Source organism: Sycon ciliatum, chromosome 1, assembly GCF_964019385.1.
Source record: "Sycon ciliatum chromosome 1, ocSycCili1.1, whole genome shotgun sequence".
Classification (NCBI taxonomy): domain Eukaryota; kingdom Metazoa; phylum Porifera; class Calcarea; order Leucosolenida; family Sycettidae; genus Sycon; species Sycon ciliatum.
In genome coordinates, this window is record NC_088643.1 from 22,813,054 (window position 1) to 22,828,781 (window position 15,728).

The 15,728-nt window shown below is 50.4% G+C and overlaps 2 protein-coding genes across 2 annotated transcripts in view; both read right to left on the reverse strand.

Moving 5' to 3' along the window:
- LOC135818454 (dimethylglycine dehydrogenase, mitochondrial-like) overlaps nucleotides 1–15,728 on the reverse strand; it is a 71,524-nt gene that overhangs the window by 45,048 nt on the left and 10,748 nt on the right. The gene's annotated exons all lie outside the window — the stretch shown is intronic.
- LOC135806713 (uncharacterized) lies at nucleotides 3,785–10,243 on the reverse strand. Its single transcript, XM_065320939.1, has 2 exons — nucleotides 4,121–10,243; nucleotides 3,785–4,074 (listed from the first exon to the last, which is right to left on the reverse strand). The coding sequence occupies exon 1, from the start codon at nucleotides 10,241–10,243 to the stop codon at nucleotides 4,151–4,153; it is 6,093 nt and encodes a 2,030-aa protein (XP_065177011.1). The 3' UTR covers nucleotides 3,785–4,074; nucleotides 4,121–4,150.

Sequence of the window (15,728 nt, forward strand, 5' to 3'; positions counted from 1 at the left end):
GGTAGGATTTCATCCACCTCGAATACTTCCTCCGTCCAGTTCGCAGTGTAGCCCTTCTCGAAATGACGCTTAGATACGGTTAGGCGCACCTCGTCACCCACTTTGAACTTGGGTTTTGACTGCAGGGGGTCTTGTTGATCTGCATCTTTTGGTATTCTACCGTTCGATGCTTCGTTAGGTGTCATCCCAATGCTTCTATGCTTTGACTGGTTGTAGCGGTCTAGTAGTAGAGGTAGGACGTTGAGGTACGTGTTCGTGGATTTCTCTGTAAAGTGACGCCACATTCTTGCCTTCAGCGTTCTATTGAAGCGCTCGACCACCACCGCTTTACCCTCGTTGTGGGTGCTGTACATGATGATATTATGTTGTGATAACCATCGTTTCATGGGGGCATTATAGAATTCCTTGCCTTCGTCTACCCAGAGTTTTAGCGGTGTCCTTCCGGATGTACTGACAATCTTATCGAACGCATCTCTCACGGCGGTACCCGTCTTCGATTTCAAAGGCATTGCCCAGGCATAGCGGCTGTATAAGTCGATGACTGTTAGCAGGAATTTGATGTTTTTATTGCTTCGGGCAAACCGTTGCATATCGACGAGGTCTGCACTCCATATATGATCAATTGCTCTGCTCTTCACCTTGCGTCTTTTGAAATGCACTCGTCTTGGCTTGTGCAATTCGTTAGCCAGTTTCGTATGGAACGGTGCGGGTTCTGTCTTCTTCTTCCGTCTTCCATCATGAATATTATTGCCTTTTGCACTTTGTTGTCCCACAAGGCTCCAGCACCTTCCAGGACACCTGAACTGAGAACCAGTTTATCGTTTTCCAGTTTTTCATCCTCATCGAAGACTCTTCGGAAAATTCGAAGTGCTTCATCCAGACCATATTTGGAAAATAACTTTCCCATCAATATGGCATACCATCCACATACTGCTGTGCTTCTGTCTTGAACGGCTTGGGTGTTGGTGATGATCTTACAGTCTGCATAGGCTTCTTTAAAGAAATCGCACAGTGCAGGTTCAGTGTAATCTTTCTCCATAGTGTATAGACTGCGTCCGAAACTGTCAAAAACCAGGATCACGTTTTGCTCGCGACACACGGTCAACCAATGATGTCCACCTTCCGGTGCATCGTACACCGGTAGAACGTTGTCGGTGTTGACGATACAAAAGTCTCCATTGTTCAAGGGTGGTAAGAGGTCGTAACTTGTACACCCCACGAACCCTCCAACACCATTCAATCTTCCTTTGATGTCGGCACTGCTGAGAGGGTAGTCCATTCTTGATCATAGCCTGAAAATTTTCGCACGTGATCACATTGAACGTCCACTCAGGATATCCTTGATGATACGAGTGATCCTGCTTTTATCCTTCAGAACCTCTTGAATGAATGATGCATCGTCCACCATCACCTTTTGTGCTCTAACCATGAAATGCTCGGGATGGATCAATTTTGCTTCAGTTGTTCTACCATACGTAGAAGTCATGTCGTTGAGATCTTGAAACTTGAGCTGTGATCCTGGTACAGCTAGCACTAGGGTGGCTAGTTCATGAATCTTTCGTTCTGATCGAAGGAATCCATCGACATGTTTGTGGATTCCCACCGCACCCGCTATGGTTGCAAACGGGTACCTGGACATGTAGATGCGATTCGTCTCGTTGACCAGAGTAGTGTAGTCGTTCATCGTCTGCGTCTTCAGGGCATCCGCAGCCGCTTCCACCCGACTCCTGAACCTCAGTCGATCTTCATCGTAGAGTTGCAGCAGTTGTGATCGGCTTGTGAAATAGTTGCTCTTCAAAAAGGTTGCCGGTATATTTGTATGTCGGAGGAAACTGTCCAGGATTTGTAGGATCCATCGGTCAAATTCGTGGTCTTGTAATAGATTGAAAGGCACTGATGTTAAAGGTGCCTTTCTCTTCTTCCTGACATCTGCAACGGAATCGCGAACTTGATCGGTAGTGGAATCATAGTTGAGTATGTTGGATGCAATCACATTTCTCACAGACGGGTAACTGATGTGATCGGGATTGTTTTTGAAGTGGGTGTCATATAGACGCTTTACTCGCGGATCGGCTTGCAGTTCCAACAGGGTGGAGGTGCTCAAACTGTGATCTGGTACTTGGGAAAGAACTTTCTTGACGCTTTTCAAGTATGCATTGTAGTTATTACCTCCTTTTTGCCGCATGAGTGGTGGTATACCGAGAACTTCCCACGAATTTGCCCTCTTCTTAATGATGTGTTGAGGATGTTTCGTCATAAACTGCAAGGTTTGCAACCTTTTACGCTTGGGTATCGAGAAGGATCCCTTTCTGGGTCCCACTCTTTGTATACTGCTCGGTAGCCCATTTGAGAATTTCACCGTAAGATACTCCATTCTTATTCATGATTGGAATTTTTTTCAATGTTTCGGCTAACTTTTCGGCTAACTTTCCGGCTAACTTTCCGGCTAACTTTCCGGCTAACTTTCCGGCTAACTTTCCGGCTAACTTTCCGGCTAACTTTTCGGCTAACTTTTCGGCTAACTTTTCGGCTAACTTTTCGGCTAACTTTTTGGCTAACTTTTCAGCTAACTTTTCGGCTAACTCTTCGACTAATATCGTACACACACACACACACACACACACACACACACACATCAACGAGGGATTTATTCAAAAGTCACCTTTAATGCAGTGTCTTCGCAATACGTGTAGTACTGATTAGAAGAGCAATCAATGGTTAGGATAGGCCTGCGGCACGCCGACAATAACTTCTCGTACAATCTAAAGATAATGGATGACTTCGTGCACATACCACCAAACAGAGTATTGAGATAACGTTTAATATTGCTTTTATCGGTGAAGCGAAACAGATACATAAAGTTTGCATTGATCTTCATGTCCTTAATGTTATCAAAGCTCTGAGAGAGAAAGAACACGTTCAACTTATGATGATGGCTGTACATGGTGAAGAACTTGTAGAGACACTCTTGTTTAGGACTCTTTCCCTTTCGGTGAAGACTGTATTAAATTCTAATTGTTCGAACTCTGGTGTAGTGAACTGACACTCGGAAAACAACATGCAGACATGGAACACAACTAAAAATGCAGAGAATGAAACCAGGAAAACGCAAAGGCAAACAACAACCACAACTGTCACTTATCTGGGCAAGAAGCTAACCACCATTCTCTCAAACTTGACAAAACTCTCTCTCTCAAATCGCTGTCCTCAGCGAAACGTGCTCGCGTGCGTGCATTGGCTTACGTGTAGTCTACGTGTACATCAGTGTGCGTGCATGCATATCGAAGTGTACGAGTAGAAAAGAAGAATGATCATGCGCGCATGATGCATCGATGAGTCATACCACCACGTAACCATGGATATAAATAATGGCGACGTGATGGCGACAGCAAAGTTCCGCGTACAAAAGCGCAGGTGCAACAAGGAAAAATCAGAGTGCAGAACAAACAGAAATTCAAATCGAAAGGAGATAAATATTGTGGAGATGAAGCAAATCAGTTTGGTCTGTCAGAGGGTGCTTGCGCCCAGAGACAGGGTGACAGCAAACCCTGTCAGAGAGAGTCAGTGTACAGAATAGGAATACATAGAACGCAGCACGCAATGGAGTTGCTGTGGAGAGCGAGAATGCAAGCAACAACGTAAGTATTATCTATGCAAGTGATTATATCGGCGTATCCGACAAACACGCACAACAAACACTGTATTGTAACAACACACTCGTAAATGATGTTATCCCAACAACACTCATTCTATTTCAGCGCAGTGTCCTGTCCAATCACTCAAAATCACACTCGTAAATCTCGCACACTCCCTCCTTGCAGCATGTGACAGTTCTGTACACAAATCGTAACTACAATACACTAATAGTATCAACGTGCAACATGTGACATGTGATAGTTCTGTACATCACCACCCTCCCTCACGAACAGTGATTGAGTGAGGCAATAGAGATAACATAACTTACTCAGAATCCACCTCTTGCGGAACGAGCTCATACGAACACAGCATACTCAGAATCCACGTCTTGCAGAACGAGCACAATACTAACACTAACACAGCATACTCAGAATCCACCTCTTGCGGAACGAGCTCATACAAACACAGCATACTCAGAATCCACCTCTTGCAGAACGAGCACAGTACTGGTGGCTTACTCAGAATCCACCTCCAGTGGGACGAGCACATTGATTGGTCGGCGGTAGGTCTTGCCGCGGACGAGAATGTCGACCACCCGTACGTTGCCATCTTTGCCTGGGTACACTTGCAGTATTCTTGCGAGCGGCCACTTCCCTCTTGGAGTGCCAGGTTCCAAGAATAGCACTACTTCACCAACACGTACATTGCGGTGCAGATTGCGCCATCGTTGACGCAGGTTGAGCGCTGGGACGAGCTCCTTCAGCCACCTGTCCCAGACGTCCTTACTCAGTCGCTGAACTGCTTTCCAGCGATGTCTTGGATTCACGCGATCAGCTTGATCAGCCAGTTCCTCAAGTGCCAGCGACAGGTCGGCATGGCTGGTGAGGAAATGCTGTGGCGTGAGTGGGGTGAGGTCACTCGGATCTGAGCTTATCGTCGTGAGCGGCCTGGTGTTGAGGAATGCTTCCACAACTATGAACGCCGTACTCAGCTCCTCGTCTGTGCAGTCTCCGTGCTCCAGGATTCCACGCAACGCACGCTTGGCGCACTTCACCATCGACTCAAACACGCCCCCATGATGGGGCGCCTGTGGGGGGTTGAAACGCCACTCGATGTGCTCCGATGCGAGTGCGGCGCTCACTCTGCCGGAATTCAGCTGCTCGACTGCATCCCGCAACTCCTTTTCCGCAGCTACGAAATTTGTGCCGTTGTCCGACACAATCAGAGCCGGTCGACCGCGTCGCTTCACAAATCTACTCAGAGCCAGCAGGAAACCATCAGTGTCGAGGGAGTATGCCATCTCCAGGTGCACTGCTCTTGACTGGAGGCAGGTGAAGACGCACAGATAGCGCTTGGTCTTGACCCTGCCACGACCTTGCTTCGTCAGGAATGGCCCTGCGAAATCCACGCCCGCTCGGTGAAACGCACGTACAGGTTCTGCTGTTCTGAAGCTTGGCAACGGCGCCATCAACTGCTCAGCTGGCTTGGCCCACTGTAACTTGCAGCCAGGGCAGGAACGTCGGTGAGCCTTGACAGCGCCGAGACCACCAACCACCCAGAACTCGCCGTTGAGGTTTGCCAGTAAGTGGTTCTTTCCAGCCACATGCTTGCACTTCACATCCTCATGCGCAATACGTAGAGCCGTAACAGGGTGCTTGCCTGGCAGGATGATGGGTCGCCGGGCTCCACTGGGCAAATGATGAGCGGTTTTCAGGCGCCCGTTCATGCGGAGAAGCCCTGGCTTCGCGTCTCCATCCCACTCTGGCATCAGATGGCTAAGTGCATGCGCCTTGGGCAATGGTTGACCGCTGCGCTGGGCCTTGATGACGTCACTGTAAGAGTCCTGCTGAGCGTTGGCAAACCAGTGGAATTCAGCATTGCGAACTTCGCTCACTGAGAGCTCGGGCACTTCTACTGCTGGCAGGGCGTGCCTTCGCTTCAAGGCCTTGCGAGTCGGACGGCTGCCATCGCGTGCGACACTGATGCTGGATGTAGCGCTGGATGACTGCTGCGCTGTAGGGTCTGCTGGCTGAGCCTGGCGGTGTCGGCAGTTGTCCGCAAAACGTTTGCACCATGCGGTGACCCGCACAAGTCGTAGCCAGCTGCTAAAGTTGACCGGGTTGAGTCGGCTAGTTTGCTGCTCGTCCTCTGCTGGTACCGTGACTAGTGTGGCCTCAATCATCCGCTTCAACTGGCCAGGTAATTCGGCTGTCGGAACAGAGTCTGGAAGCTTGGGCCAGTCATCCTCTGGTGCGCTGGAGAGGAAGGCAGGACCGTTCCACCACAACGTGTCATTGGCCAAGTCCTCTGCTAGTAGGCCACGCGTCGCTTTGTCAGCTGGGTTATTCTTGCCGCTGATGTGGTGCCACTGCTTGACGCTGGTCACTTCCTGGATGAGTGATACTCTGTTGCCGATGTCAACCTTGTACCGCCTGCTGTGGTTGCGGATCCAGCCAAGCACATTCATAGAGTCTGTCCAGAATGTGTGCTGGCTAATAGGTATCCCGATGGCTTGCTCCAGGTGCTGGCTCACGCGGATACCGAGTACCGCACCACGTAGCTCAAGTTGAGGGATGCTCTGTCGACGGATTGGAGCTGGCTTTGCCTTGGCCATTGCCAGAGTTACTCTGACGTTGCCGGTAGTGTCCACTGCACGCACGTATGCTGACGCGGCAATAGCTCGATCAGATGCGTCAACAAAGGTGTGAACCGACAGCTGGCTCTCTGGTGCACCTGGTGCCTTGAAGCTGCGTGGAGCCTGAACTCCTGAGAGACCTGGCAGCTCACCGAACCAGGCTTGCCATTTCTTCGTCTCTGCGCTAGGGAGTCGCTCATCCCAGCCAACACCAAGTAGACACAAGTCCTGGAAAAGGATGCGTGCCCGGATAGTGAATGGCGCGATCTGGCCTCTCGGGTCGAACACAGTCGACAGCCCGCTCAGCACTGAACGCTTCGTTGGGCTCTGCTTGGTCTGCTGGTAGCGGAAGGTGAACGTGTCGGACTGTGAATGCCAGCTGACGCCGAGTGTCTTCACTGTTGTTAGGCAGCTGTGAGCATCTCGCTCACCCAAGTTTAACACCGCTTCCTTGGCACGGTCGGCCTCTGGGATGGACTCCATGACGGCTGCACTGTTCGATAACCACTTCCGCAAGTGGAACCCACCCTGCGCTAGGAGACACTGCGTTTGCTGCTGGGTGTTGCACGCAGCTTCGTCGGATGCAGCCGAGCTCAGCAGGTCGTCCACATACGTGGACTTGTCGATGGCTTCCACCGCTGCTGCAGAGTACCCATCACCAAAGTGTTCCAGGGTCTTCTTGACCGCCTTGCCTGCCAGGTAGGGGGATGCCTTTATGCCGAACACTAGCCGGTTCCACTCAAACACACAGACTTCTCCATCCACCCTCCACAGGAAACGATGGTATTTCCTGTCACTTTCTGCGAGAACGACTTGCGGGAACATTTCAGCGATGTCCGCTACCAGAGCAACTGGCTCCATACAAAAGCGCAGCAGCACAGAGGATACGTCGTTTTGCAGCGCTGGACCGGTCAACATCTCGTCGTTAATCGAGACACCGTTGCACTCTGCCGCTGCGTCAAAGACAATTCTGACTTTCGTGGTACTCTTATCGTCGCGTACCACCGGAAAGTGCGGCAGATACCATTGGTCCTCTCCGTCAGCTTGCTCAGTAGGTACCATGCTGACGTAGCCTTTCTCAATATGACTGTTCATGACCTCGTGATACTGCTTCTTCACTGCTGGTCGCTTGTCCAGTGCTTTCTCCAAGGACCTCAACCGCTGCTCGGCCATGATGCGGTTGGAGGTCAGCTGAGGCTGTGACTGGCTGCTCGCCCATGGAATGGACATCGTGTAGCGCCCGTCTTCATACCGCACAGTGTTGTTGGTGTGTAACTCGGCCTGGCGATCAGCTGGCGATGGCGTCTCGACATTGGATGCTGCCGCTTCCGTGCCCACCTTTTCTGTCTCCCAGAACTTGTGAACGATCTCATCGAGCTTACTTTCTTCTTGTACGCCAGCCTCAGTGCACAGGGCGATGCAGGTATGTTGCAGTGCAGTACTGTTGTTCCCCAAGGGGCCGAAACACACCCAACCGAGTGGTGTGCGCCGGGCAATCAGTCCGCTCTCTGAGTGGCCGCTGCGCTCCTCCAGTGACGTGTGCAGCTCTGCTGCATTCAGACCGATCAGAATGCCCACTGTGGGAGACGGCAACGGCTGGAATTCGATGTTTCCTGCCCACGTGCCGCTGTTCTGGGCCCAGTCCACCGTACTCATTGGCGTTACAGCTGGCAGCACCCACGCACTAAACTGGGCCAGTCTGCCGTCTTGAGTCTGGACACCGACATTGATGTGCGGTCGGGTGCCACTAACTGTCTTCCCTCCGAGTACTGTGGTCTGCAATGACTCTTGAGGACCCGTAAGTCCAAGCTCCTGGGCCACAGACTCGGTGACGTAACTCGTTGATGACGCTGAGTCGAGCAGGGCGGTCACCTGCATCTGGCGGTCCTTGTTGACTAGTGTGGCAGACACGGTCATGAACGCCATTCCACCGGACGCGCGTAGAGTCGCAGCTGGCTCTTGCAGGATGTGCAGTGCCGCACCTGCTGACGGCACGCTGGCTGTTGGCGATGCTGTGTGCTGCCTGGCTGCCTGTGTCGAACTGCTGACCGCTGTGTGTCTGGCCTTGGCGTCAGTAGTAGAGATATTAATGTGTGGCTTGTCCGATTTCCAAACATGTAACAAACTGTTATGTTTTCGTCCACACGCATCACATGGCTTAGCAGAGCAGTCATTTGAACGATGCCCTGTCTGTAGGCAATTCGTACAAACGCTGTACAGGGGCTTGACCGCTCCCCACCTCTCGCGCACCGACATCTTGCGCAGCTCAGCACATACAGCAAGGGCATGATGCCCCTGGCACACCGGGCACACCGTTGTTCGTGGCTCTGGTGCCGAGGCCGACGTTGTTCTGCTGCTAGCTGCTGGAATGGTGGCCATGGTGTGGTGGCCTTGCGTACGCCCTGTAGCCGCTTTCTCCGGCTTTTTGACCGTCAAGACGTCCCCAATGCGAGCATCGACCTGGCGCATACGATGCACTCTATCCAGCAGCCATCTGGACAGGTCATCCACGTTACCAGTGGCGTCGTCATAACGCTCAATGTAGCGCAGCAGAAGGTTGCGGGGCAGTTTCTGTGTAACCGTTACGTACATCTCTCTTCCCGGCATGATGTGGCCCGCCTGCATGTTTAGCAGCACGTTGCGGAGCTTGATGGCGAGCGTCTGCAGAGCGGTGGTGTCTTTGTCGTGCTGAATGCGTGGCAGTGCATACAGCTCTTTCTGCTGGCGCTCGAGCTCGCGCTGGCTGCCACCATACCACGCATCCAGCTCAGCCATTGCGGACTGGTACGCACCCTCGCCGTCCAGCAAGTCCGCTATCAGATCTTCTGCTGCTCCACCGGCCACTGCTTCGCGAAGACGAGCCATCTTGTAGTGGTCGGACACATATGGGTCCTCGTCCACCAGACGCAAAAAACGCTGCTGCCACTTCATGTAGCTGCTCTCTTCCCCATTAAACTTTGGCAGCTCCAACGGTTTTATTTGTGCCTGGCGAATGCCCTGGCGCCAACCGTCTGGTATGCCGTCTGCCCATTTTTGCACGCGGGCCATGTCGGGTGGGAGCGTCTGATGTTCGACGATTCGACGAGGCTGTGGTCTGTACGTCTGCTGCGGTTGTGACTGTTGTGGTGGCGGCTGCGGCTGAGGCATGCTCAGTGCACCCGCAACGGTTACAGGTAGCTGATTGAGCACTGGTTGCTGCCGCACTAGGTACGAGGCAGCTGCTACTGGTTGGTGCACTGAAGCGTGGTGATGGTGCACGGCTCGCTTTCCGTGCTGCACTGCCATTGTGTGCTGCACTGCAGCTCCTGGATGCCGCACAGCTGAGTGCCAGATTGGCCTTGGCTGCTGAGCCTGACTGAATGACACTGCGGAATCGTCGGAGGCCTCAGACGTGCCAGCTGACTGCCTTGCGGCGAACATTCTCCAGTCCATGTTCCGCGCGCCATCCACTGCTGCTGTATGTTCAGTCAGGCTATCATATCCCCGGGTTTCGGCACCAGCTTGCACTGGTGGCTTGACAACACGACCCTGGTCCACACGACTCAATGATACGCACTTTGCGGCCGGGACGACACGAGTGTTGCCACATCTTTGCAAGGCATCGTCAAACTTGGCAAGTGCCTCCGCAGTCAAGCCATGCCCTCGCCGCCTCGGGGAACTCCTCTGGGACAGCTGCTCCGTTTTTATTGCTTCCTCTAACGCCAACTTTTTGGCCCAAATGTCCTTGCGGAGTTCAATCTCCCTTTTCTTTACATCTAACTCCATGGTGGCGAGCTCCTCCGCCGCTTCCAGCTCTGTAGCTTTCAGTTCGACCTTGAGCTGGGAACCGCTACTGGCCCTGGACGGGACAGCGGACACCGAGCTCCTTTTATCCGCAGCCACGGCGAGTTCGGGCTCCTCGTGTCCATATCTCAATGGTGGCACACCCTTGGTTGAGCGTTGGCTCGTACGCGGAGCTGACGCCGAGGACATGATGCTAACTTTACGTTCCACAGCACTATAACTTTACTACAATGTCTACATACTACTACACTCTACAGAACAAGCTCAGTCCGAGATCCGGCTCGAAGGACCAGTTGTTTAGGACTCTTTCCCTTTCGGTGAAGACTGTATTAAATTCTAATTGTTCGAACTCTGGTGTAGTGAACTGACACTCGGAAAACAACATGCAGACATGGAACACAACTAAAAATGCAGAGAATGAAACCAGGAAAACGCAAAGGCAAACAACAACCACAACTGTCACTAATCTGGGCAAGAAGCTAACCACCATTCTCTCAAACTTGACAAAACTCTCTCTCTCAAATCGCTGTCCTCAGCGAAACGTGCTCGCGTGCGTGCATTGGCTTACGTGTAGTCTACGTGTACATCAGTGTGCGTGCATGCATATCGAAGTGTACGAGTAGAAAAGAAGAATGATCATGCGCGCATGATGCATCGATGAGTCATACCACCACGTAACCATGGATATAAATAATGGCGACGTGATGGCGACAGCAAAGTTCCGCGTACAAAAGCGCAGGTGCAACAAGGAAAAATCAGAGTGCAGAACAAACAGAAATTCAAATCGAAAGGAGATAAATATTGTGGAGATGAAGCAAATCAGTTTGGTCTGTCAGAGGGTGCTTGCGCCCAGAGACAGGGTGACAGCAAACCCTGTCAGAGAGAGTCAGTGTACAGAATAGGAATACATAGAACGCAGCACGCAATGGAGTTGCTGTGGAGAGCGAGAATGCAAGCAACAACGTAAGTATTATCTATGCAAGTGATTATATCGGCGTATCCGACAAACACGCACAACAAACACTGTATTGTAACAACACACTCGTAAATGATGTTATCCCAACAACACTCATTCTATTTCAGCGCAGTGTCCTGTCCAATCACTCAAAATCACACTCGTAAATCTCGCACACTCCCTCCTTGCAGCATGTGACAGTTCTGTACACAAATCGTAACTACAATACACTAATAGTATCAACGTGCAACATGTGACATGTGATAGTTCTGTACACTCTCTTTGACTACCGTGCTTCAAACCCATCACTCTGATGTCATCAATGATCACATACGTATTAGGCTGGAGATTCATGTCTTCGATGCACTCGGGCATGGTGCTGTAATGCTTAAAGGATTTGAGGCTTGGGAGACGATACTGATCGGCCGGCGTGTTGGAGATGACCACCATACGCTCAGGTTGTATGCGTTTCAGGAGTTTGATGAGAAAGTAGGATTTACCCATGTTGCTCTGTCCCAGAAACAATACGTTTTGTCCCCAGGATTTCAGGGCAGGAATGATTTCAGTGAACCAATCCTTAGACTCGAATTGAAGACCAGGAACGTGCAGCTTGTGTCGAGCAGTGGCCGTGGTTGGAACATCATCGTTCCTTACAGTACTAGCCTTTTTCTTCCTCTCGGTTTCCTGTCCAAGGAGCGAGATGAAGTCCATGATCAGATGTTGTAGGATGGACCGATGTGAGCGGAACTCAGAGAAGACGGTCCTGCACTGTTAATGTTCTGTCGAATTTTTTGAGCAAATGGAGTTTCAGGACGGGTCAATGATCTCCGTGGTGCAGACAGCAATGAGGAAGCTTCGTTCAGGGCACGATGTCCTAATTGCTTGAACAAGGTCCTTCCTTGTTTCTTTATTCCTCGTGCCCTGCGGCCTTTGGAGCGAATTTGACGAGCTGGCTTCTTGGTTTTTCGAGGTGCACGTTGTCGAATTTTCTTCGGAGCGTGACGACGACGACGACTTTTAGTGCGCTTCATGGTACCTGTTGAGCTTCCCTTCCTCACTCCTCTACCGAATATTTTATCCATTTCGTTGTCACCTAGTGATGCCATGGTACCCATGGCCAAGGGAGCAGCCAGATTCGTTAGGAGTGGTATGGCCTTGGCGGCTAATCCTGGTGGAATGGCTAGACCACCTCGGTGCATGGACGGATTGTAAGCCGTTTTCATTTGTGCTTCCACGATGTCTCCGGACTCTCCTCTCCCCAAAAGCATGGGAAGAAGTGTCATTCCTGCCATGGCAGCCAAGGGTCCAAGTCCACCGCGTTGCATGTCATCTTGTTTTGTCATGGGTTCCGCCATCTGTTTGTCCATCTCCTCGGGTCCAGCACCAATAAGGTTTTTCCAGAAGCTCTTTTTCCAGAAGAAACCACCGTGTTGTCGACTGGACGATTTCAAATCACCACCGTAGACACGATGTCTGGTCTCTAGGTCACCACCTTCCATGATGCCCTTTTAGTACTAGATCGGAATTAATTTATACAACTTCGGCTTTGATGCCTTCGTCTTTGCTCATGGTGTACAAGTACTTATCCATGCAGAGAAGGTTGACTTTGATCGAGGCACCATTTTCGCTAGGTCTTCTCAACGGAGCGTTTGTCACGTCGGTAAATTGATAGTCGATGGACAGATTTCCTCTCGATCTTGGATTGTCTGTCGTCCGATCCAGATTCAAGTTGATAGGTACCATAAAGTAGTGATTGCAGTAATCTGCAGCGGTGATGGGGATTTGCGTTCCATACGTCTTGCCGAAAAAGTCTTGAACCAGATTGTAGCCACGCAGGTAGGAGGATTTGTTGTAATCGTAGAAGTATTGTCCTTCCGTATTACGACTCACATCCCACTGGAACTTGAGCGGGTTGTCAAAGAGCGTCTCGTCGTTGACAGTGACACGAAGTTGACTGAGATTTGCGTGAATCATGGCCAGTCTGTTCGAAGAATGCGATGCTTGACCTCCAGCCAATGTTGGTTGTGTACCATGAGTCAAATCCGTGAAGAACAGGATCATTCTGCGTGGTATGTCTGCATTGTGAAGCAATTCCAGTGTACCAGCATCATCTGAAATGCTCTTTTGTATGAGACGAGGACACCACGTGTGGAAATAGAGTTGTTTGGGAAGGCGTACACGATCGGTGAGATTGGGTTCCATGCGATAGGTAGTGTACACAAAGTCCAATTGGAGTAGATCGATGTCAATATCACCGACACTCAGAGCACTGTTGGCACCACCGCCTTGATCGCTAAGCATGATGTATCTGGAAAGCTCGGATTGGGGCAGATCAAAGCGAAGCTTCACCTGTGTACCCGGGGGTAACCAAGCATCGTCCTGATTGAAAAACGGTAGGAAGGGTCTCAGCTTGTATTGAAACCGTCCAACAGCTGCCCGAAGTGCTTTTTCCTGTACCGTGTTGGAGAAGCCTTCGTTGGTCACAAGCTCGACGGTGGGTGCACGCTTGGGTGTGAAATTAGCGTCGAAATCCGGTGCTCGTGCTGCATCAGCGTGTACAGCGTTTGTTTCGAAGGCATAGCCATGCTTACGCTTCACACCAAGTTGATAGGGCGATAAATCCACACCTCTCAATGCTCTTTGCGGATCCAGTTTCTGTAGACCGTAGAGATCCGAGTCAACGTACTGAAGGCGCTCGCTGCTGCTTTCCATTAGACTGAGGATATGCTGAACCATTTGCATGTCGGCAACTTTACTCGATTGCGTGACCTCGGTTCCATTGATCTCCACTCGAATGTTCTTGAACCATGAAAAGGCTGGTGACGTGGTGCACACCCATCGTGTGTAGTCTCCAGGTTGATTATCGAGATTGTTTTTGACACTATAGCGCATTTTCACGATGAAATAGCTCTCCCCCAGAGCAATGAAATTCGGTGACGAGATGTCCAGCTCATTGTTCAGGGATGGTGGTGATCGATCTGCTGAGGAAAAGAGTCGTACTCCCCCGCGTCTACCCTCAAGCAACGAGAGTTTCTTCTCCGTCCTGTCGAGGATGTTCTTCTGAACGATCTTCGTGTTGGTCAGGAGTCCCGTGAAGGACTCCGGAGCTTGTGGTGAGTATATCTCCTGTGCCATTCTTGCGAGTCACATTATAATAGGGGCGAATTTTTTTCAACGATCCAATATCTAGTGTCTTGCGAAAGTCGTTCATCATCGCTATCAATCGTTGATGCTCCTCGTTAGTGAGCTTCCCATCCTCCAGAGTGATGCCCAATTCCAACATGAACACGTCTTCTGCTCTCTCCATCTGCTGCAGTTGTTCGATACACGTGATAAGTTGACGTTTGGTGTCGAGAACGTGTTTGCCTATGCATGCCATGATCACGCCGATAATCGTGCTACTGATGGCGATGATTCGAATGCGATGTTCTCCAGATACGGCACCACTCCCTTGAAGAATGTTGAGAATGGTTTGACTGAGTATGAGAAAGGACAAGATTGCGGTGTTGTAAATCACGTACTTCTCCAGGCAACGCACTTTTTCGCTCTCCAATTCCTTTCGTTTTGCTATATCCTCCACCATGTCTCGCACGTGACGGACACGAACATCTGGAAGATCCATCTAAGACGTGTTGGTGATCCGAAGATCAAGGTAGACGGGATATCCTGAAGTGATGTGTTCACCGGTGTTGAATTTCAACCAAAACGAAATGCTAGTCACGTTTTCGTGTGGAAGCAGCATTCGCTTGTCTTCTTTTCCAAACACGTAGTTATTCAAACCGTTGAGGGTTTGAATGAGAAAGGTCTTCAACACCCTCGAATCAGTGTTGTCTTCGTACTCCACAGCAGGTCCGATTAAGTCGGCGTAGAGCAGGACAAGTCGTCTGTCTTTTGTCAGATCCACAGCGAACGGGAAAGTGTGAGATCCCTCGATCGTGTATGGCTTGAGAATAGTGCCCACACCCAGCACCAATCCGGGTGAGTCCTTCTTCAACAAGCACCTTTTAGTCCTGGGTATCGAGACACTTATGCGGCTGGTGTGACGAGAGTAGGAAAACACAATGTCTCCGTGTCCCGATCGTTTCAGAGTGGTATTGATTATAGACACCAAATCGTCTACATCGCTGTATGTTCCCGTCTTCATGGACAGTCTATCCTCTTCTTCTTCACCATGTACCACATAGAGTTTGTTCGTTGCCTCGTCTATGTTCTCAAAGTGTACTTCAAACTGAGCCGATTCAACATGCAGGACTTTATCGCGCGTATCGAGGTCCTTCACATTTAGAGTAAAGTTCGGTTTGTGCAATCCCCTGCTCACTCCCGACGTGTTGTTCGCCACTGTCAATATCACAGACATTCTGATCTGGTGATGTGATGATGATTACTATAGATCAGTTTTATTTTTATTTTTCATCACAAGAATGTTGTGTAGCATGTGTGCTATAATGTGTGCTATATATTGTAGTGTGTCATGAGTTCTGTGTGGATGCGCTGGATTGTGTGAGAAGATAAACTCTCGACAAAGTGCAAATGACAGAACAACTTTGACGTAGTACCGTTGAAGAATTGAGTACCACCAATGCGATAATCGCAATCTTCGATTCCATTGGTTCTGGAAAATGGCTCACTTTCCAAGTTGGAATGTATCAAAATGGAGTTTACGTGTAGAGTGAATAGGCCTTCTGAATTCCGAGCGTAACTTATGACACACTTTGTACC